This window comes from Cygnus atratus, chromosome 2 (genome assembly GCF_013377495.2).
Source record: "Cygnus atratus isolate AKBS03 ecotype Queensland, Australia chromosome 2, CAtr_DNAZoo_HiC_assembly, whole genome shotgun sequence".
NCBI lineage: Eukaryota > Metazoa > Chordata > Aves > Anseriformes > Anatidae > Cygnus > Cygnus atratus.
The window spans coordinates 9,448,573-9,464,584 of record NC_066363.1 but is presented as its reverse complement, the minus strand read 5'-3'; the positions used below and the strand labels follow the sequence as shown (position 1 = coordinate 9,464,584).

General features: G+C 39.8%; 1 protein-coding gene across 1 annotated transcript in view; it reads right to left on the bottom strand.

The window, feature by feature from the left end:
• UBE3C (ubiquitin protein ligase E3C) overlaps nt 1–15,446 on the bottom strand; it is a 78,836-nt gene extending 63,390 nt beyond the window's left edge. The window contains exons 1-5 of the mRNA XM_035564289.2: nt 15,108–15,446; nt 5,270–5,323; nt 2,460–2,534; nt 1,652–1,798; nt 830–945 (exon numbers count right to left, since the gene is read on the bottom strand). Coding sequence (XP_035420182.1) covers nt 830–945; nt 1,652–1,798; nt 2,460–2,534; nt 5,270–5,323; nt 15,108–15,173 — 458 coding nt within the window. The 5' untranslated portion in view covers nt 15,174–15,446. The remainder of the gene's footprint in view (nt 1–829; nt 946–1,651; nt 1,799–2,459; nt 2,535–5,269; nt 5,324–15,107) is intronic.
• Nucleotides 15,447–16,012: the final 566 nt, after the last annotated feature.

Here is a 16,012-nt window from a genome sequence, read left to right as displayed (position 1 = left end):
CCCAGCCTTTTAGCAAATTGCTCATGGAACAACTACCAGTAACCACAGAAATGGTGACGATTCAGAGCCTGTTTAGAATTAAAACGATTTGTTACAATGAGGCACGTACAGGCACGATTGCCCTAACAATGCCCTTTCTTTCCTAGCCATCTACAAACACAGGACATAGCAGTAAAAATGATTTTGATACCACGGTCAAGACATTTCACTAAATGGAATAAAGATACTCTGACCAGAAGACCTTTTTGGCAGATGTAACTGCCATCAAGTTACCTTTTTTTTTTTTTTTTTTGCTAAGGTGTTAAATACTTTCACTTTTTTTCATTAACATATCATCAGAAGTTACAACTTCTCATGAATGTTAAAAATAAAAATAAAATAAAAAATGTTTTTTAAAATAAAGAAAAGGCATTCTAAATATTACTAGTCTCAAAATAGAACATCCAAAGCAAATCCTTGAACAATAATCTAACTCAGATGGTAACTTCTTATCACCATCAGTCCCCAAGAAAACCTTCTGGTCCCAACAAATACTTACAATGATATTGCTACACGCAACACTTAAGAACACACCTAAGTCTATCCATAGGGCAGAGCATCCCTTAAACATGTCACGTATGAACTTGAGAGTCAATGGACTTCAAGAACATTGTTTTTAAACAGGAAAAAGTACCGTTTTCATGGCCTGAATGTATGGTTAACATAAACAGTCTTCTCATTAAACTAACATACATGTAATAATTCACTTGCTGCAAAAAGAAACAAACAAGTGTCCAGTGTAATTCCTGAACACTTTTTAGACAGTAGCATATAGAAAAAAATAATTTACCTGCAACACAGTCCCAACAGTCTTTTTATTTGGAATAAGCACGTAAGTCTGTCTGGACTATCCAATTGCTTAACAAACTGAGAACTCTGTTTAATTAAATTCTGACACATCCATATCTGGGAAAAGATACACACAAGTTTACTGTTTATTACAGCTGTATTTTTTATTGCAACATATACGTGTATTTCAGTCCTGTTGTATCAAGCATAGGAACAGTAGTTATATGTAGCATATATATATATATATATATATATATATATATACACACACACACACACACTCTTTATAATTACAAAACTTACATTAAATTGTTCATAAATGTCTGCAATAATGCCTTTGGAGAACTTACAAAACACAAAAGAAGACACCCATTTTCAGTTACAGAAAAAAAATAGTGATTTGTTGAAGATCGTAAAACACACAACTTAATACTAAACTCCCAGGATTAACACCGAAATATATTTGCAACTAACTTTTGCAACAAGTTTCTGTGTTAAGAAAAACACCTTAGAAATCACCAGAGAGCTGAAGCAAAATGTTGTTAGAAAGTGTAACTAATATATTGGATTGTAGATTACACAGAAAGGATTTTTCATGACTCAGACTGTGTGCACGTGTGTACACACATAAAATCTAATTTTAAGTTATACTGTCTAAACAAAGATCAAAGGAGTATAGGCCAACAAAATACAGAACTTCTGAATGAATTTACTGAAGTGGTCAAAGCTGTTTCTGCATCCCTTCTAAACCTTCCAAGTGAAAGAATACTTTAAAAGTACACGAAAAAATCTACTTCCAATCAAAATCTTTAACAGTACTCACCAGACGCTTAGAATCCTCATTCTGTCTATAGAAAAAGAGTAGCTGACGAACTAAAAGGGTCAAATCAGCTCCATTAGCAGTGGAAAAGGTTCCTCCAGACTGGGCCAAGTTAGCACAGCGATCAAATTCACTTCTTTGGATAGAGTACTTAAAAATAAAATAAGCATTAATATATCAGTAATGGTTATGAAGTTATATAGGGATGCAAAACTTTAAAAAACTGATTTCAGTTTCCCATCCTGAGGTAGCAAAGTAATGAAGTGCATGCAGCACATATTCATTAACAGATCAAAGCATATACACAGAAGCACAGTCAAAGCCATGTTTGCATTCTGTAATTCAAAGGTACACCTGGCAACAAATTTTTACTTTTCAAGTGAAGAACATTACATCAAATATTTTCAACTAGTTTACTCAATAAATATTAGCAAATTTAAGCAGAATAATCAACCCAACAAAAAGAATCTTTTGACTCCGACTACCACCTTAGCCTCACACACACGCATACACACAAAGCTTCACCGGCATCTGAAAGCTGCAAGTGTGTAAGTGTTTTCATACACACTGTAAACACAAAAAAAATTATGTAATCCACTGAAGTCAGCTGTCATACAGGTGCTCTGCATTCATCTGCTAAGAAGATGAGGTTCAACTGAAGCTGTGAAGAGAAAAACTTGTGTTCTGTTACCACACAAAATACTCAAAAAACAAAGATTTCTCAATGGATTTTTTTTTTTTTTTTTACTATAAAGTCTCTCTTCCAGCAAAACTGTTTTGCATCTTTCTCAATAAATAAATGAGTACTTACTTGATGTTTTCTGTCTCTGTACCCCCTTACAAATGACTGGATTATTATTGCATTTTTCAGCCTCCGCCTTTCTTCCTGAAAAAAAGGAAGAGAAAAAAAATGAATAAATAAATCAAAAATCAACACTAGAACAAACTCCACTTTCTACAATTTTGCCAGATATATTTGTATTCAAAATGAAATTTGTTTAATGAAAATTAAGCACTGAAGTCCAGCATCGAACACACAAACTGGGGAGAAGGTTTTGTCTGGCTTTAAGTTTGCCACTATGTCATGCAAAATAAGTTTTAATATTCAGTAAGTACATAATACCATTGAAAAAACACATTTAAATTTTATTAGACAAGGTCTTTATACTACAATTTTGAAGCAATGACCAAATTCAGTAACACTATTCATCTTTCTGCACAGAGCAGCTGACCTTGAAGTCCCATTTATTCATTTCCATTCAAGTATTATACCTGTATTAAGAGCCTGGTATAGTTTGGATGTAGGGAAAAAAATAACAAAAGAAAAAAACAACAGTTATTTGGAAAGAATACTGCTGTCAAAAGAAAAATTAAGCTTAATGCTTCAAGCCTAGCAGCACTGCATGGTATGAATAAAAATTCCTGCTCACTCCTTCAAACAAGTCATATGAAGTGTGTAATTTTATGAAGTCTTCCTCATTAGCTAGAAAGAGTAGTTAAAATCAACCCTTTAAGATGACTCACTTTCTGAGGAACTGAAAGCCAGTTTGCTTCACGTACTATTGAAAGAGCACACCATGTATCTCCTGACAACACCCCCAGCGTATCGGATCACAATAAAAATCTAAGGGAAGTGGCTACTGTAATTAGGTTTCTAACAATGTCCATTTAGTTTCTTAGAAGATGAAAAGGGAAGTGAATAAAATAGTTGCTCATCAAACCTAACACTACAAAGCAGTTTGTGAACTTTCCAAAACACTTTAATTAAACTTACAAACTCAAAACCCTTGATTTCTTATTTTATTGTAAAAAAAAAAAAAAAAAAAAAAGTCCAAATTTTATGGACAAGAACTTGAACAGAACCGGCCAGAGAAACACCAAATCCACTTCTGAATTACCATCCAACGCCTATTTTATTTTTCCTGGAAACCTCAGTTCCCCAATCAACTAATCTCAATAAGCTTGAAAGAGTCCATTACCTCCAGAGCCTGAACCAAAAATTAAAATTTGATGCGCCAAAGATTTGATATTCTTCCTCTCTGAAGTATCTAACAAAGAAAGTACAAAGTACGGGGGCAACAGGAGAGAGTTTCAATTACAGACAGGCACTGTCTCTTCGTAATCATAATGTAATGCTTGACTAAAAGGTAGATACCTCCTCGTTTTCTCTAGACATAGGCTTTATCCTAGCACATAACTGTCATTTAGCGAACCATAATTGCGAACATTTTAAGGTCAATGCTAAGGTTCTGCTACAGGCGTTTGTTTAAAGCCACAACTGGTTTTATTCTCAGAAGTCATCCTTTAATAATAATAATAATAATCATCATCATCATCATCTCTTCTCTGCAAGAACTCTTCATTCGTTTTGTGAGTGACTGATATATGCCACAGACGACTGTATGTCTACGTGCATGTGTGTACACATACAGATCTATGGCACTGCATCACCTCTGCACCAGACAGAATGGAACGACTGAATGGGTCATTTGGATAGCTGGCAAAATGGTTTTGAAGCATGAGTCTTTTTGCACATGTTGATAAGGTCTCAGTGATCATAAATTTGATTCATAACACAGCATTCTCAAATAACTGGAGAAATCCTAGCAATTTCATACTTAAACTTGGTCCATATTTGTACATCTAGGTTGGAGAGAAAAAAGCAGTAACTGTCTGCAGAAAAGGATGAGCCCCTGCAGAACCTGTCTTTAACCTAGCAAGGGTCAAACACATCTTGAAAGGGGTAAACATTCTGTTTTCCTGATTAGCATGAAAACTAGACAGACAGATTTTAAAAATTTATCAAGACCAGAAATGATTTCTCCTCATTATCAGAAAAGGAAAGAAAGAAAATGAACGTATTCGCTTCCATGCAATACTACTAAATTGTTTTTAGATTGCCACTTATCACTGAATCACAGAACAGCCCAGGTTGGAAGGGGCAAATTCACTAAGATGTTATATTTCAAAACTGGTATTTTTTCTTTCGGTGTGTTATTTCCTCCTTTGCTTTGTTCCAGACTGAATTATCTATGGCAGTAACATACATCACAAGCCAGTATTAAGAATTCCTAAACTTGCACATCAGCCTCACAATAGCTTCTCAATTATTAGGTGATTTCAAAGCACTTTGTGACGCATTCGAGCATCACTGTTCTGACTGTACCTTTACAGATCTTAGACACAAACTGGGCATGTGGCTTGCGGAAGGTCATCCTGGAAATCACAACCAAAACAGGTGTAGCAGGCGGTCTGCCAAGACCAAGTCATACTAACAGATTATGGGCAAGGCAAAGAAAAACAATTCACTAACCAAATAGCTAGCTTTTCTCAACGAAGATTAGATAAAATGAGCCATCATCATAAAAGGAAAAATTCCCTTCGCACCCAATGCATACTTAATTACCTTCTTTTGAGATGAAAATCATTTCTGGGAAGAACCATAAAAGCAGGCAGTTTTGTCACTTCTAGTATACTGGAAGACTACATAGTACTCACAAACTGAAACAAAGCACTCCTGAACTAAGTACAGCTGCAGTGGAATAAAGTACTTTGGGCTGCAAATGTTATCACATCAAAGAAAAATCCAGTGTGCATGCAAGTGCTTACAGTCTACTTTACCTCTCGTTTTCGCCTTTCTTCCTGAGTGCGATGCAGGAGAGAAGCCTTTTCCTCCTAGAAAGCAAAAATAAAGACACTATTACACCTTCATCCAAACACGATTTAAAAGCGTTCATAGTATTTAATCTAGACATTTTGGAGACCGTTCATAATACACACAGCACTCGACACAAGTTAAGTGCTAACCATCTTCTGCACTTAGAAATGTACGTAACACAGCCCTCCCAGAAGCCTAGTGACAGAGACTATGTAAAAAGAAAAGGGACAGGCAGACAATAGCCAAACGTACTGCTCCCTGTTCAGGTTTGCGTTCTCAGCATCCCAATAACCTAGGCAAACAAATGGGGAAATTGAAGCATCCTAGGGTCCCAATCCCACCAGGTACTTCCATATGTTTAGCATTTTCCCTGCTCAGAGTGTAAGCTATTGGCCAGGGTATGCACAGCAAGTTGTGGCACGCTCAAGGCAATCCCGCACTGTTCCAAAGCTCCACGCTTTGTCTAACCTGCAAAAAGCATTAAACACGCATTTACTTCTCCTTTTCTCACAACTTGTCCAGAAAGGTTGTCAAAATAGACTTATATAACAAATGGATTTTTTTTTTCTTTAAAAATGTTGAACTCTAAATGAAGTTAAAGCTACAAGCTGAAACTTTCAGGAGAATGTTCCCTCCAACAAAGGAAAAGACTACTGAAGCATTCACGAGGCCTCTGACGGACACCACCATTACAAGAGCCAACCTGTGCATTAGCTTTTAAGCCACAACCTTAAATTTGTGCACATAAATTACAAATTATAAACAATGTCTTATTTGCAAGAATCTCTTATGGGATGGATCCGTGTTGCTTCCCAGGAAATACACAAAATAATTCTTTTTGGATGCAGGGTTTTCAGCTCCCACTATAGACAATAACAGTTGAAAGTACCCTGGCACCTTCCTAAATCCAGTCTAATAGCATATATTTTAGGAAACTACTTTCTTTTTTTGCTTCTACTACACAAATATTAACTTGCATTTTCTTCTTATGGCATTCTTGGTCTAGAGAAGTTAAGAAATAATATACACTCAAGCTGAAGATGTACTGCATCTAAATACATAAAGTTGAAATTGGCAAACAAGCATTTTAAAAATATTTAACCACTTCTAAAACAACTGCACTGCAATATTTCCTGTGTCTATAGGCAGACAGAAGAACTGAAGGCAAAGTTCTGCACTGCTTTTCTCAAGACACGAAGGAAGTAAGGAGGTCATGATTCTCCAAATTTCTTAGGACAGAAAATACTTTAGCACAGAGCACCAAGGAGAAGAAAAAACATAGATTCAACAAAAGAATTTCAAACTGGATTTGTATTTCACATCATTTACTGGAGCAAGCACAAAGGAAAAAATCCCACAAGAAGGTTAACCATGTTTTCCTCTAAAAACAGTATTTTACAGCCAAAGAGACCACTAAACACAGCTACTGCCCTCTAAATACAAGTTTTTTTCCAGGCGTTAAACACAGTGAAAACAAATTGTACCAAAGTCCATATATAAGACAACACATCTCATGCAACAGGAAAGGGGTTGGATCTGCCTGGAAACAAAAAAGATTCTGCCATCACACACAAAAAAAAAAAAAAGACTAAATAATGTTCTAAACTAAGAAATACCCAACAGACAACCTAAAATGTCAAGGTTTTCTTATATAGATTACTTCTTTTCCAACAGCTGACGCCCAATACATTATACAAGTTAGTAAAACATTGCTAGAAATGTTTAGAAATTATCTCAGTGACACTTCTTCAGCGTTCCTGAAGCCCTTCATCCTGCAGGCAGAGGCAGTTGAGAGCATTTCTGATTAGAAGCAATGGTGCTAAATTTCTCTTTCCAATTCAGAGCTCATTAACAACAACAAAAAGCAACAAAACACAAAGAAAATAAAAGACAAATTACAACATGTGAGTGGAGAAGGGAACGATATGAAAAAGAGACAAACACAATAAATGCAAGGAATTGGTAGATAAAGGTAAATAAATGGCCAGTGGGCTTACCAGAATCAAATAACCTGATGGATTTGGGCACAGAGAGAGATATGACAGGGCAGCTTCTCCTCACTTAGTGTATCACAGCTGTGCACTGCAGCCTCACTGAAGTGAGCACTTCTTAAATTAATCCACTTAAAAAAAAACACCAGAATTTGTAGTCGACGTCGCAAACTTGCTTTGAGTATTTGAAAGATAAACACCATCTTGTTAAATTAGGAATAACAGAGGAACTGCCTTAAGACAACAAACAAAATATTCTGGTATCACCCAACGTAAAAGAAATGATTACAGGTCAAATAACTCTGGTCTTGTCCAGGTGACACACACACAGATCAGAAACAAAGAAATGGCATCATAAATATGGCCAAATACTGTATTTAAATTAAACGCAAGAAATGCATTTTAAAAAATGGTATCTGCTTGAGAATTACTTGTGTATTTAACACGATTTGAATACCTCATTTCAGAAACTGAGAAAAAACAGTATAAATATGCAATCGAGAAGAAACCTGCTGGGGGATAGAGATGACAAGATCTATGAAATTACCTTCTTCACCTACAAATGGGACTCTAGCAAACTTACTTCTTGAAAACAGCTTAGTGCAGAGTCATCTCTGAAATCCTCCCTGTCTAGACTCTCAATAAACAGACTGGTGAAAAAGAGCTGAACTCAGTACTCTGCATAACCCAAAAGACACCCAGTCTCTGTGGCTGGTTGTCAACACCACAGATCTGCAGCCCCGCTACTGGAAGTGCTGCACATCTGACAGCTCCCACTTACACGGTGACACGACTGCTGCCAGCCATGGGACAGTGTTACACCACCTCTTGTCCTAGCCCCTGCCCCAGCTACCAACAGCATGAGACCATGTTAAAGTAGCTTCCACAGATTACACCCAGCTCGCTCCCACTCCCCCCCTCCTTGCCTCACCTCTGTGCTGATCGAGCTATCCACTTTCCAGCTAGAGGGGCTGATGATCCTCCTTTTGGGTACAGAAGGCGGCAGGTGTCAAGCCTACCTATCAAGGTAGGCAGCAAGGGAAAGAAGCATCAGCTTGTCTTCCTACCTCCAACCCTAGCTCAAAAGGAGGGGAAAGCCGTTCACCCGTAACTCCTGACACCACCTACTATTTGGTCTTCCTTCCTCCAGAAGCTTGGCCTCCAAAGTGCAGAACACGCTGTCTGCTTGGCTCATGCAACACTTTCTGTATTAACAGACCCTTTTCTGTCTGCTCCTTCCTCCTCTGGTCTTTCTGCAGTAAAGACAACCAACCTCAGGCCCAAGGACACAACCTGCACTTTGAGCAGTTTTCTACACCAGGTATGTGAGGCACAACACAAACAAGAAAGCAAAGAAACAGCAAAACGCACCGTGACATTATGGATGATGACTCAATGAGTACAAGAGAAAGGGAAAGAGGTGAAAAGAAGGAAGCAGATGGAGGACAGCAAACAGAAAGGAAAGTTTGTGACTGTCAAAGAAATATAAAGGAATACTTAAAATGTTAAATTATACATCAGGATAAAGCTGGTATGTAGTGCAAAGTTCAAAGCTGTACCACTGCTGTTGATGATGAGTTGAGGAGAAGAGCAGCATCCAACAGTCTAACAACGTAGATGTCAATACTTCAACTCAAATTAAATACATAAGAAAAATAAAATCGGAAATTAGGACTGCTTTCTTGTCTTTTTTTTTTTTTTAATATACTGTTTTCCTGCAAAAGCATGCTTACACAACTCCCAGTGTTTAAATACCTAGAAAAAGGTATTTTGGCCTACATTTTCACATATCGCACTGCAAGTGTTTCTAAACTTTCAGCACTCTTGGCTCAAAAATCATGTCAGAAAAAAAAAAGGAAACTTCCCCTCCCTCCCCCAAACATTCCTAGGATTTCTCGAGTCTTAAAAACTGGAATTGAACACTCCTGGACAGCCATGTTAACCAAAGCATCTTAACTTCACACTAGTAAATTTAAAAAATTGTGAAGTGCAAACGTGAAACTGAGTAATTATTTTCAGGTTCTGTTTAATCAGTGAGCCCATTATGTAAAAACAAAAACAACACATTGAAAGCAGAAAGAAAAATGTTAACAATTGAAATACTGTTAATAAACAGTTGAGATTTCTTTGTAAAATGTAGGTGGTTATTTAGATAGTTAAAAATGCTATTCTATTTACCATTAAATAGACCATACAAGGCAAGACTTTTAAGAAATTTTCATGGGGAAAAAAAAGCATTTCATCCTCTCATCTACAAAACACAGGCACTTTCTTCTTTTCTTTCCTTAAAATAAGGGTCATGACTTTTCAGTCAAATTTAGTTTGAACCACATAACCATCAACAGTTACTCCCAAAGTAAATAAGGTGACCTAAGCAATTTAGAGAAGAAAATTCCTTTCAACACAAGTGCTTGGTAAATTGATAAGTCCTGCTAATAAAAGGAAGATTTTGTAGCATCTATTTATAGAGAATAAATGTGGACACTGGGCAGACATCCCTCTTCAAAGTGGTTCTCAGCAGCTTTTCTAATTCCCAGTACTATTTTAGACAAGATAAACTCCACATCAATTGGCTTTTCTGAGCATTAAAAGAAGTTAGCATTTTAAAGACACACGGTGTCTTAAACTGACCCTCGACAATTTGAATTCTATCAAACATACTATCAAACTACTGGCCTGAGTAAAACATGACCAGGAGCTTGAAAAAATCTGCTTTAAAACAGTTTGTGACTCTTTACATCTCTGAATATTTAAATCATGATTAAGGAAGATGGTACAGAAAGCCCTCTTCCAGAAGGAGATACTTTAAAATACTTAAAATATGCCCCTGAAGTGGCATTTGTCCAGGGAAAGCCTGGGCTCACTGAAATCAATGAGAGAGCGCTTACAAGAAAACATCTCTGTATTTTGGCTCAAATTTTACCTTAGGACTCAGAGAGCATCTGGAACTACCTCCATCACAGCAGCCACAAAGCCACATGCAGTGGAACCAGGACTGAGTGGAGGCTCGAGAGACCAAACGAAATGCAAACAGGTTGCTTTTTAAATTTACACCCACTTTGTCTGTAGGATGGTTGTTAAGATGTGTATTGTATATGACACTGCAGTTTTGAGTGACTTTCACTCTTCTCAGAAACAAGCAGAAAAAAACAGGCCTGTAAATTCAAAACAAATTTCTGCTTTTGAGGTAACACTGCGTAACTGAAAAAAACAGAGTAATCACTGCTGTCAACTAGCTACAACTCTATCATGTGTAGCATCCTCATTTGAAAGGAAGCTAAATATTACTGAGAGGAAAAAAAGGGATCTAATAAGCATACATTATATAGTTTCCTACTGACACTTCAGCTGAAAGTGGGGGAAGGACCATTCAGGAATGTAATGCTTGATGCTATGCTATTAATTTAAGAATGTGCACCAGTAACTACTGAAATCAAATACAAACACACTTTGTAAATTGAAGTTCTTTGATTATTAAAGACATCCATATTGAAGTAAATTAAGGGGACAATCTACGGAGTCATCATTACTTGCTCATCAGTAATTTTCCATGTGTTCCCACAAGATAAAACAAAAGAAACAAGGAGACACTCACTGATACTGGTTTCACTTTCTCTTTAGTCAGTGTTAACTCATCTGTGTTAAAAAGTCTTCCTCTTCAGGAATTTCTAAAGCCATCTCATTTTGTACTGTAATTAAAAATACTTTATTTTAAACTGTCTTGGGATTTATAAAAGCATGTTTTTACAGATTTCAGATGGCACAGTAAATTTGACTTAATATTATTTTCGCCATTTTTCCTGTTAAAGGCTTAGAAGAAGTCATTAACTCATTTAATAACCTAAATGAATGCTGCAGCACTACAGAGCCCCTTGTACACCCCAGCACAGCCATGGGGATACCCCTACACATTATGCACTAAAGGACTGGTGCCTCATATTTTTCTTCGTTGGCAAAATTAACAAAGGAATAGGTCTGACCTGACCAAATCAGGCTGAAGGGCTAATGACATTTTGCACTATGTCACCAGGAGCCCACCTTCATGACAGAATGAGTAAGACCTGCAAGCTGCCACCAAAAGGGACGGTGACACGATGCCAGGGCTGCACCACGCTCACGCCTCTCCTGCCTCAGCCTGAAGGCTGAATCACATCAGCTCTCCGCTCCAACACAAAGCTCACCCTATACCACCCCAAAAAAGCCTAGCTTTGCATTAGATCAGTGAGCTAACATCAGTCACTGCTTGCAATACAGGCAACAAATGGTGAGCTGGGAACTACCACCCAGGTGCAGAACCATCAGTTTCAGTCCGCTGTACAGTGAGAGAACTGGGCTAGCTCAGTCTGAACTACACCCAAACCAGCTCCTCAATTCCACTTTTTTCTTGCCCGACACACCGCAGGAATTCTGCGACCACAGCCCCTTGGCCAACAATAAATGTTCTGTACAAAACGTCCAATAATCAAGATGTTTGCATATGGAACCCCAATATGAGGCAAGTGTTTTGGAGGCTACCTTACCTAAAAAAAAGTTTTACCAGTTGTAATTAAAACTTAATCTGAAAATAACTTCCAAAAAGTCTCATAAAGCAAGGAATCATGTTTTGAAGGTGACAATAGTCACTCCCCAAAGTTAAAAATAGTAACTTCAACAACAGCTTACCACTTTGTAAATAAATAAAACACAGAAATGGTATCTATACCCTCACACAAACACATAACTAATGCAAATAATCCAAATGAATCAGCAGATTTGTGAAAGTACAGAGAGGGAGCAGTCCAAATGCTGACATTACCGTCTATCTTTAATACTTATTTAAAATGTAGTATTGAAATGCTACAATATTTTGAAAGGAATAGTCCATGGAACAGTCATTTTCGTAAAATTAATTCTGAAATCCAGGACTTAGTAAGTTAGACAAAGACTTTTTTTTCTCCAAAAAGTTCAGCTGGATTTAAGTGCTACACCATCCCCAACTCAGACCACCACAATGAACATAACGTGCCCACAGTGTAAACACAAACCTGAAGCTGTCTGCTCTTATCATTCAAAAAATACCATAAAACTTAGTGGTGAGAAAGTACGTCAGATTCAGTACCTTCGGTTAGGAAAGCTACTGGTAATTAAAATAAACATTTCATATTACATCTCATCATCCTTTTTTTAAAGGCCTGCTTTTTTACACATTGGACATAGTCAAAGGGGTTCTCTTTTAAGTTTGAGTACCTAAACAAATTGATCTTTTCAAACTCATACATCTATCAACTCTAATCTGCCTTAAGTCCTCATAAATTTACAACCATGTCAGTTTGGATTGTAAGTTTCCTAACTGCAACAATTAATGCCACAACAAGTCCTGGTTTAGACACAACTGTATTTCTGTTGTTTCTATCCCGACAGGACTTACTAAAGTTAACCGTCAGAAGGCCCGAGGAAATCTAGGCACATCTCCACTACAAACATAAACAACAATGTCATTTGGGGTAGCAGTATGTGTGACCCACGACCGACAGGGTTCTTGTTTGTGGCTGCGGTCACACTGGCAAAACCACTCTTGTACTGGTCACGTTTGCAGAAGGCTTATGGTGCGGTCGTAGCCACGTCAGGATGACCCCGCTAGCACGGTGTGCACTGACTGGCTACTCAAATTGGAGTCCCCACTGTTATACCAAGAAGGTTTTGCTTACGTAGCTATACAGGTGCAACAAAATTTGGGAAACTTCCCCAGATCAGGCAGAAAACAATTCCTAGCATTAAGCAGCCTGCAAACAGATTCCAACGGTATTTCTGAGCTGTGTTTTATTCCACCAAAGGAATCAGAACAGGCAGTACTGAGCATCCAGCTAACTAATGGAGCACCACAGAAAAGTGGAGCTTCCACCATGTACTGTAGCTTTGTAAAAAGATACTACCTTGGGAGGTGAGAGGTGAAGGGGGAGGTTTAAAAAATAATTCTCTTAATCGATGCATACAAAAACATGAAAAGGAACATTTTACAATTCAGCCTTCAGTAAAACTGAAGCCTAATAAATACAAAACACAATCACAAGAAGCCTGTGACAGGAGATAGTGAGAAGTCCCAGAACCCACGCAAACACCTGCCACACCAATCTCTGAGGCAGTGAGTTTATATAGAAGCCCAGCTAAATTGCATTTTTAAATCACAAGTATTGCAGATTTTCTGAGGATTAGCAACTATTCCAAGGGCTTTCTATCATGTCCATAATCAGAATGGCCAAAACTAAGACTAACTTACTTGCATTGATACAGCACAAGAGCTTCAGTGGAGCAATGTGAAATCCTGAAATCTGTGGGCCAGTCAGTACAAATCTGATCGCGAAATATTACCTTTGAATTGGATAGTGTGAAGACCGGAGCACCAGTTTCAACTTCCTTTATCTTACAATATTTGTCCTGCTAAATTTATACCTGTATAAGGTTAATAAATTTGTCCCGTATCATTAAAAATGTATAACCACAGAAAATTCTGCTGAATTTTCATTAAGATCTTAGTAAGTATAACAGAAGATTTGAGTCTGTTGTTTATTTCTAGAGAAGAAAATGTGTTCTGTAAGTACCACTATAAGCAAGTTGATGCTAAAAGTTGCAAAGTACCTAAAGCATATTGTCAAGGACCAGGACGTGTTCTGCCAATTCCTACTTCAACTGCACAATATTTATATTTTTGATCCATGTAACGTCACTGTATGAAGTCTTATGAACAGAAGTGTGTTAGTACAAGCACATGATTCAGATGAAAAGCTATGTGGTTTAAATGCAGTCCTGTTACACCCTCTATTTAATAAAATATGTAAAAGACACCAAAAAGAAAAGTTTACTGTGATTTTAACATCAAACACTTAAGTATTTTGGTTACCTTCCAAACTTACTGCCAAACCTTAAAAGTTTCGGAGAACTGAACTTGCTTACAGTGTACAATAACAAAAACTTGAGATGTATTTTTACTCCTGTTAAGATTCAAAAATAAGAATGAAAACAGCAAATGGCTTTAGACGCAATAATGTTCAATAAGATGAGGAAGCAGTGTTTTAGCAGTGCATTAAAATGTCCCTTACAAATCAGGCCACTTCTGAAAACACTCTGTCCTTTCTCTTGCTCCTCATGCTCTTCTGTGCTTGGCTAAGCGTCTGACTACCCCGTCCAATCAGCAAGACCTAAATAAACCATTTCACTCCAGCAAGATCTAAATGAACCACTTCCATCAATAAACGCCAGGAGATTCAACAGCCTGCTAAAGCGAGCAATTAACCGCTGCTCCCAGCCTGCCTGAATGTAGACTTGGAGGAGGAAAACTAGAGCTGTGTGCGCCCTGCCAACCTCCCCTCGGGGGTCTGAAGCCCCCCAACAACACGCGTTGCTGTAGGGCCGGGTAAGGCCGCTCCCCACCAGCTCCCTGGGGGTCGGGCCCGGGAAATTCCCCTCGTAGGGATGCTCCAGGGGTCTCTGGGTCCTTCCCCTGCTCACCTCAGGAGACCTCCGGCGAGGGGAGCTGGAGGTGCCCCCCAGCCGCAGCGGGTGGCTCGGAGACATTTCCTACGCCCCCCCAAGTTCCAGCCTGCGTGGGGCCTGATTTCGGCAAGAACGGTGACAGATAAATAGAGCCGAGGAGATAGATCAACGCATCATGGGGAGAGGAGGATTGCTCCTCCCTGGGAAGCCTTAGTCATAGCTGCTCCCATTTTTTGAAGGCCCACCAGTAGAAAAAAAAAATCCCGGTAACGCCGAAAGGGGGGCGAGAAAAACCGAGGCACAGACATAAACACGGAGACAGACAGGCGGCGTCTCTTACCTTCCTACTCGCTCCTCCGAGGGACACCTTGGGCCTTGTTTTGAAATCCCCTTCAAAGCTGAACATGTTTACAGCTTATCCCATCGAGAGCGCAGCCCGGCCCCCCCCCCGAGCTGACACCGCCAAGGGGGCACCGGAGGCGAGCAGAGGGGCTGCCGGCCCCGGGGAGGGACAAGTCCCCAAAAAGGGACAACCCCCCGGGCTGGCACAAGCCCCCAAGCAGGGACAGGCCCCCCCAAAAGGGACGAGCCCCCGGGGAGGGACGAGCCCCGGGGGCTGGCACCCCGCAGCCCGGCCGCCCCCCCCACACACGGCTCCCCGGTTCCCCCCCCTCCCTCCCTTCCCTTCCCCGCCCCGCGGCCTTCGTTTCCCCGCTCGCCCCCCTTTCTGACCGGCGGCTACGGCTGAGTGGAGTGGGAGGGATGAGGAGGAGGAGGAGGGAGCGGAGGAGGAGAAGGAGGAGGGAGCTAGCGGGGCTGCTTCGCTTGCACTGGGGGAGCAGCCGGCTGTGGAGACAAGATGGCGGCCGCCCGCAGCCTCTCAGGCGCGCTCCCGCCGCGGGGCCGCGCGCGCCGCTCCTCAGCCCCGCCGCGGCCGCGCCTCAGCCGGCTGCCCGAGGCCTGCGCCCTGGGTAAAGGCTGCCCTGGAGGGGGTTGTGGGCTAAAAGATCGATGTCTTGTTCGCAGCGTGAATGTTTATTTGTTTCTGTGGGGTATGGTAGTCGTTAACCTGTGAGGTGGGACAGTGAACGGTGTACCGGCGCTCAAACCCACCTGAGGAGCAGCCCTGTGTGAGCGGGGCTGGGGTCACACTGCAAGGAATGGGAAGAGAAAACGGCTATAAAGTAGCATCAGCAGACCTGAAGGGTGAAACTGCACCTGAGGCTCCGTAATCTTACATTTCTC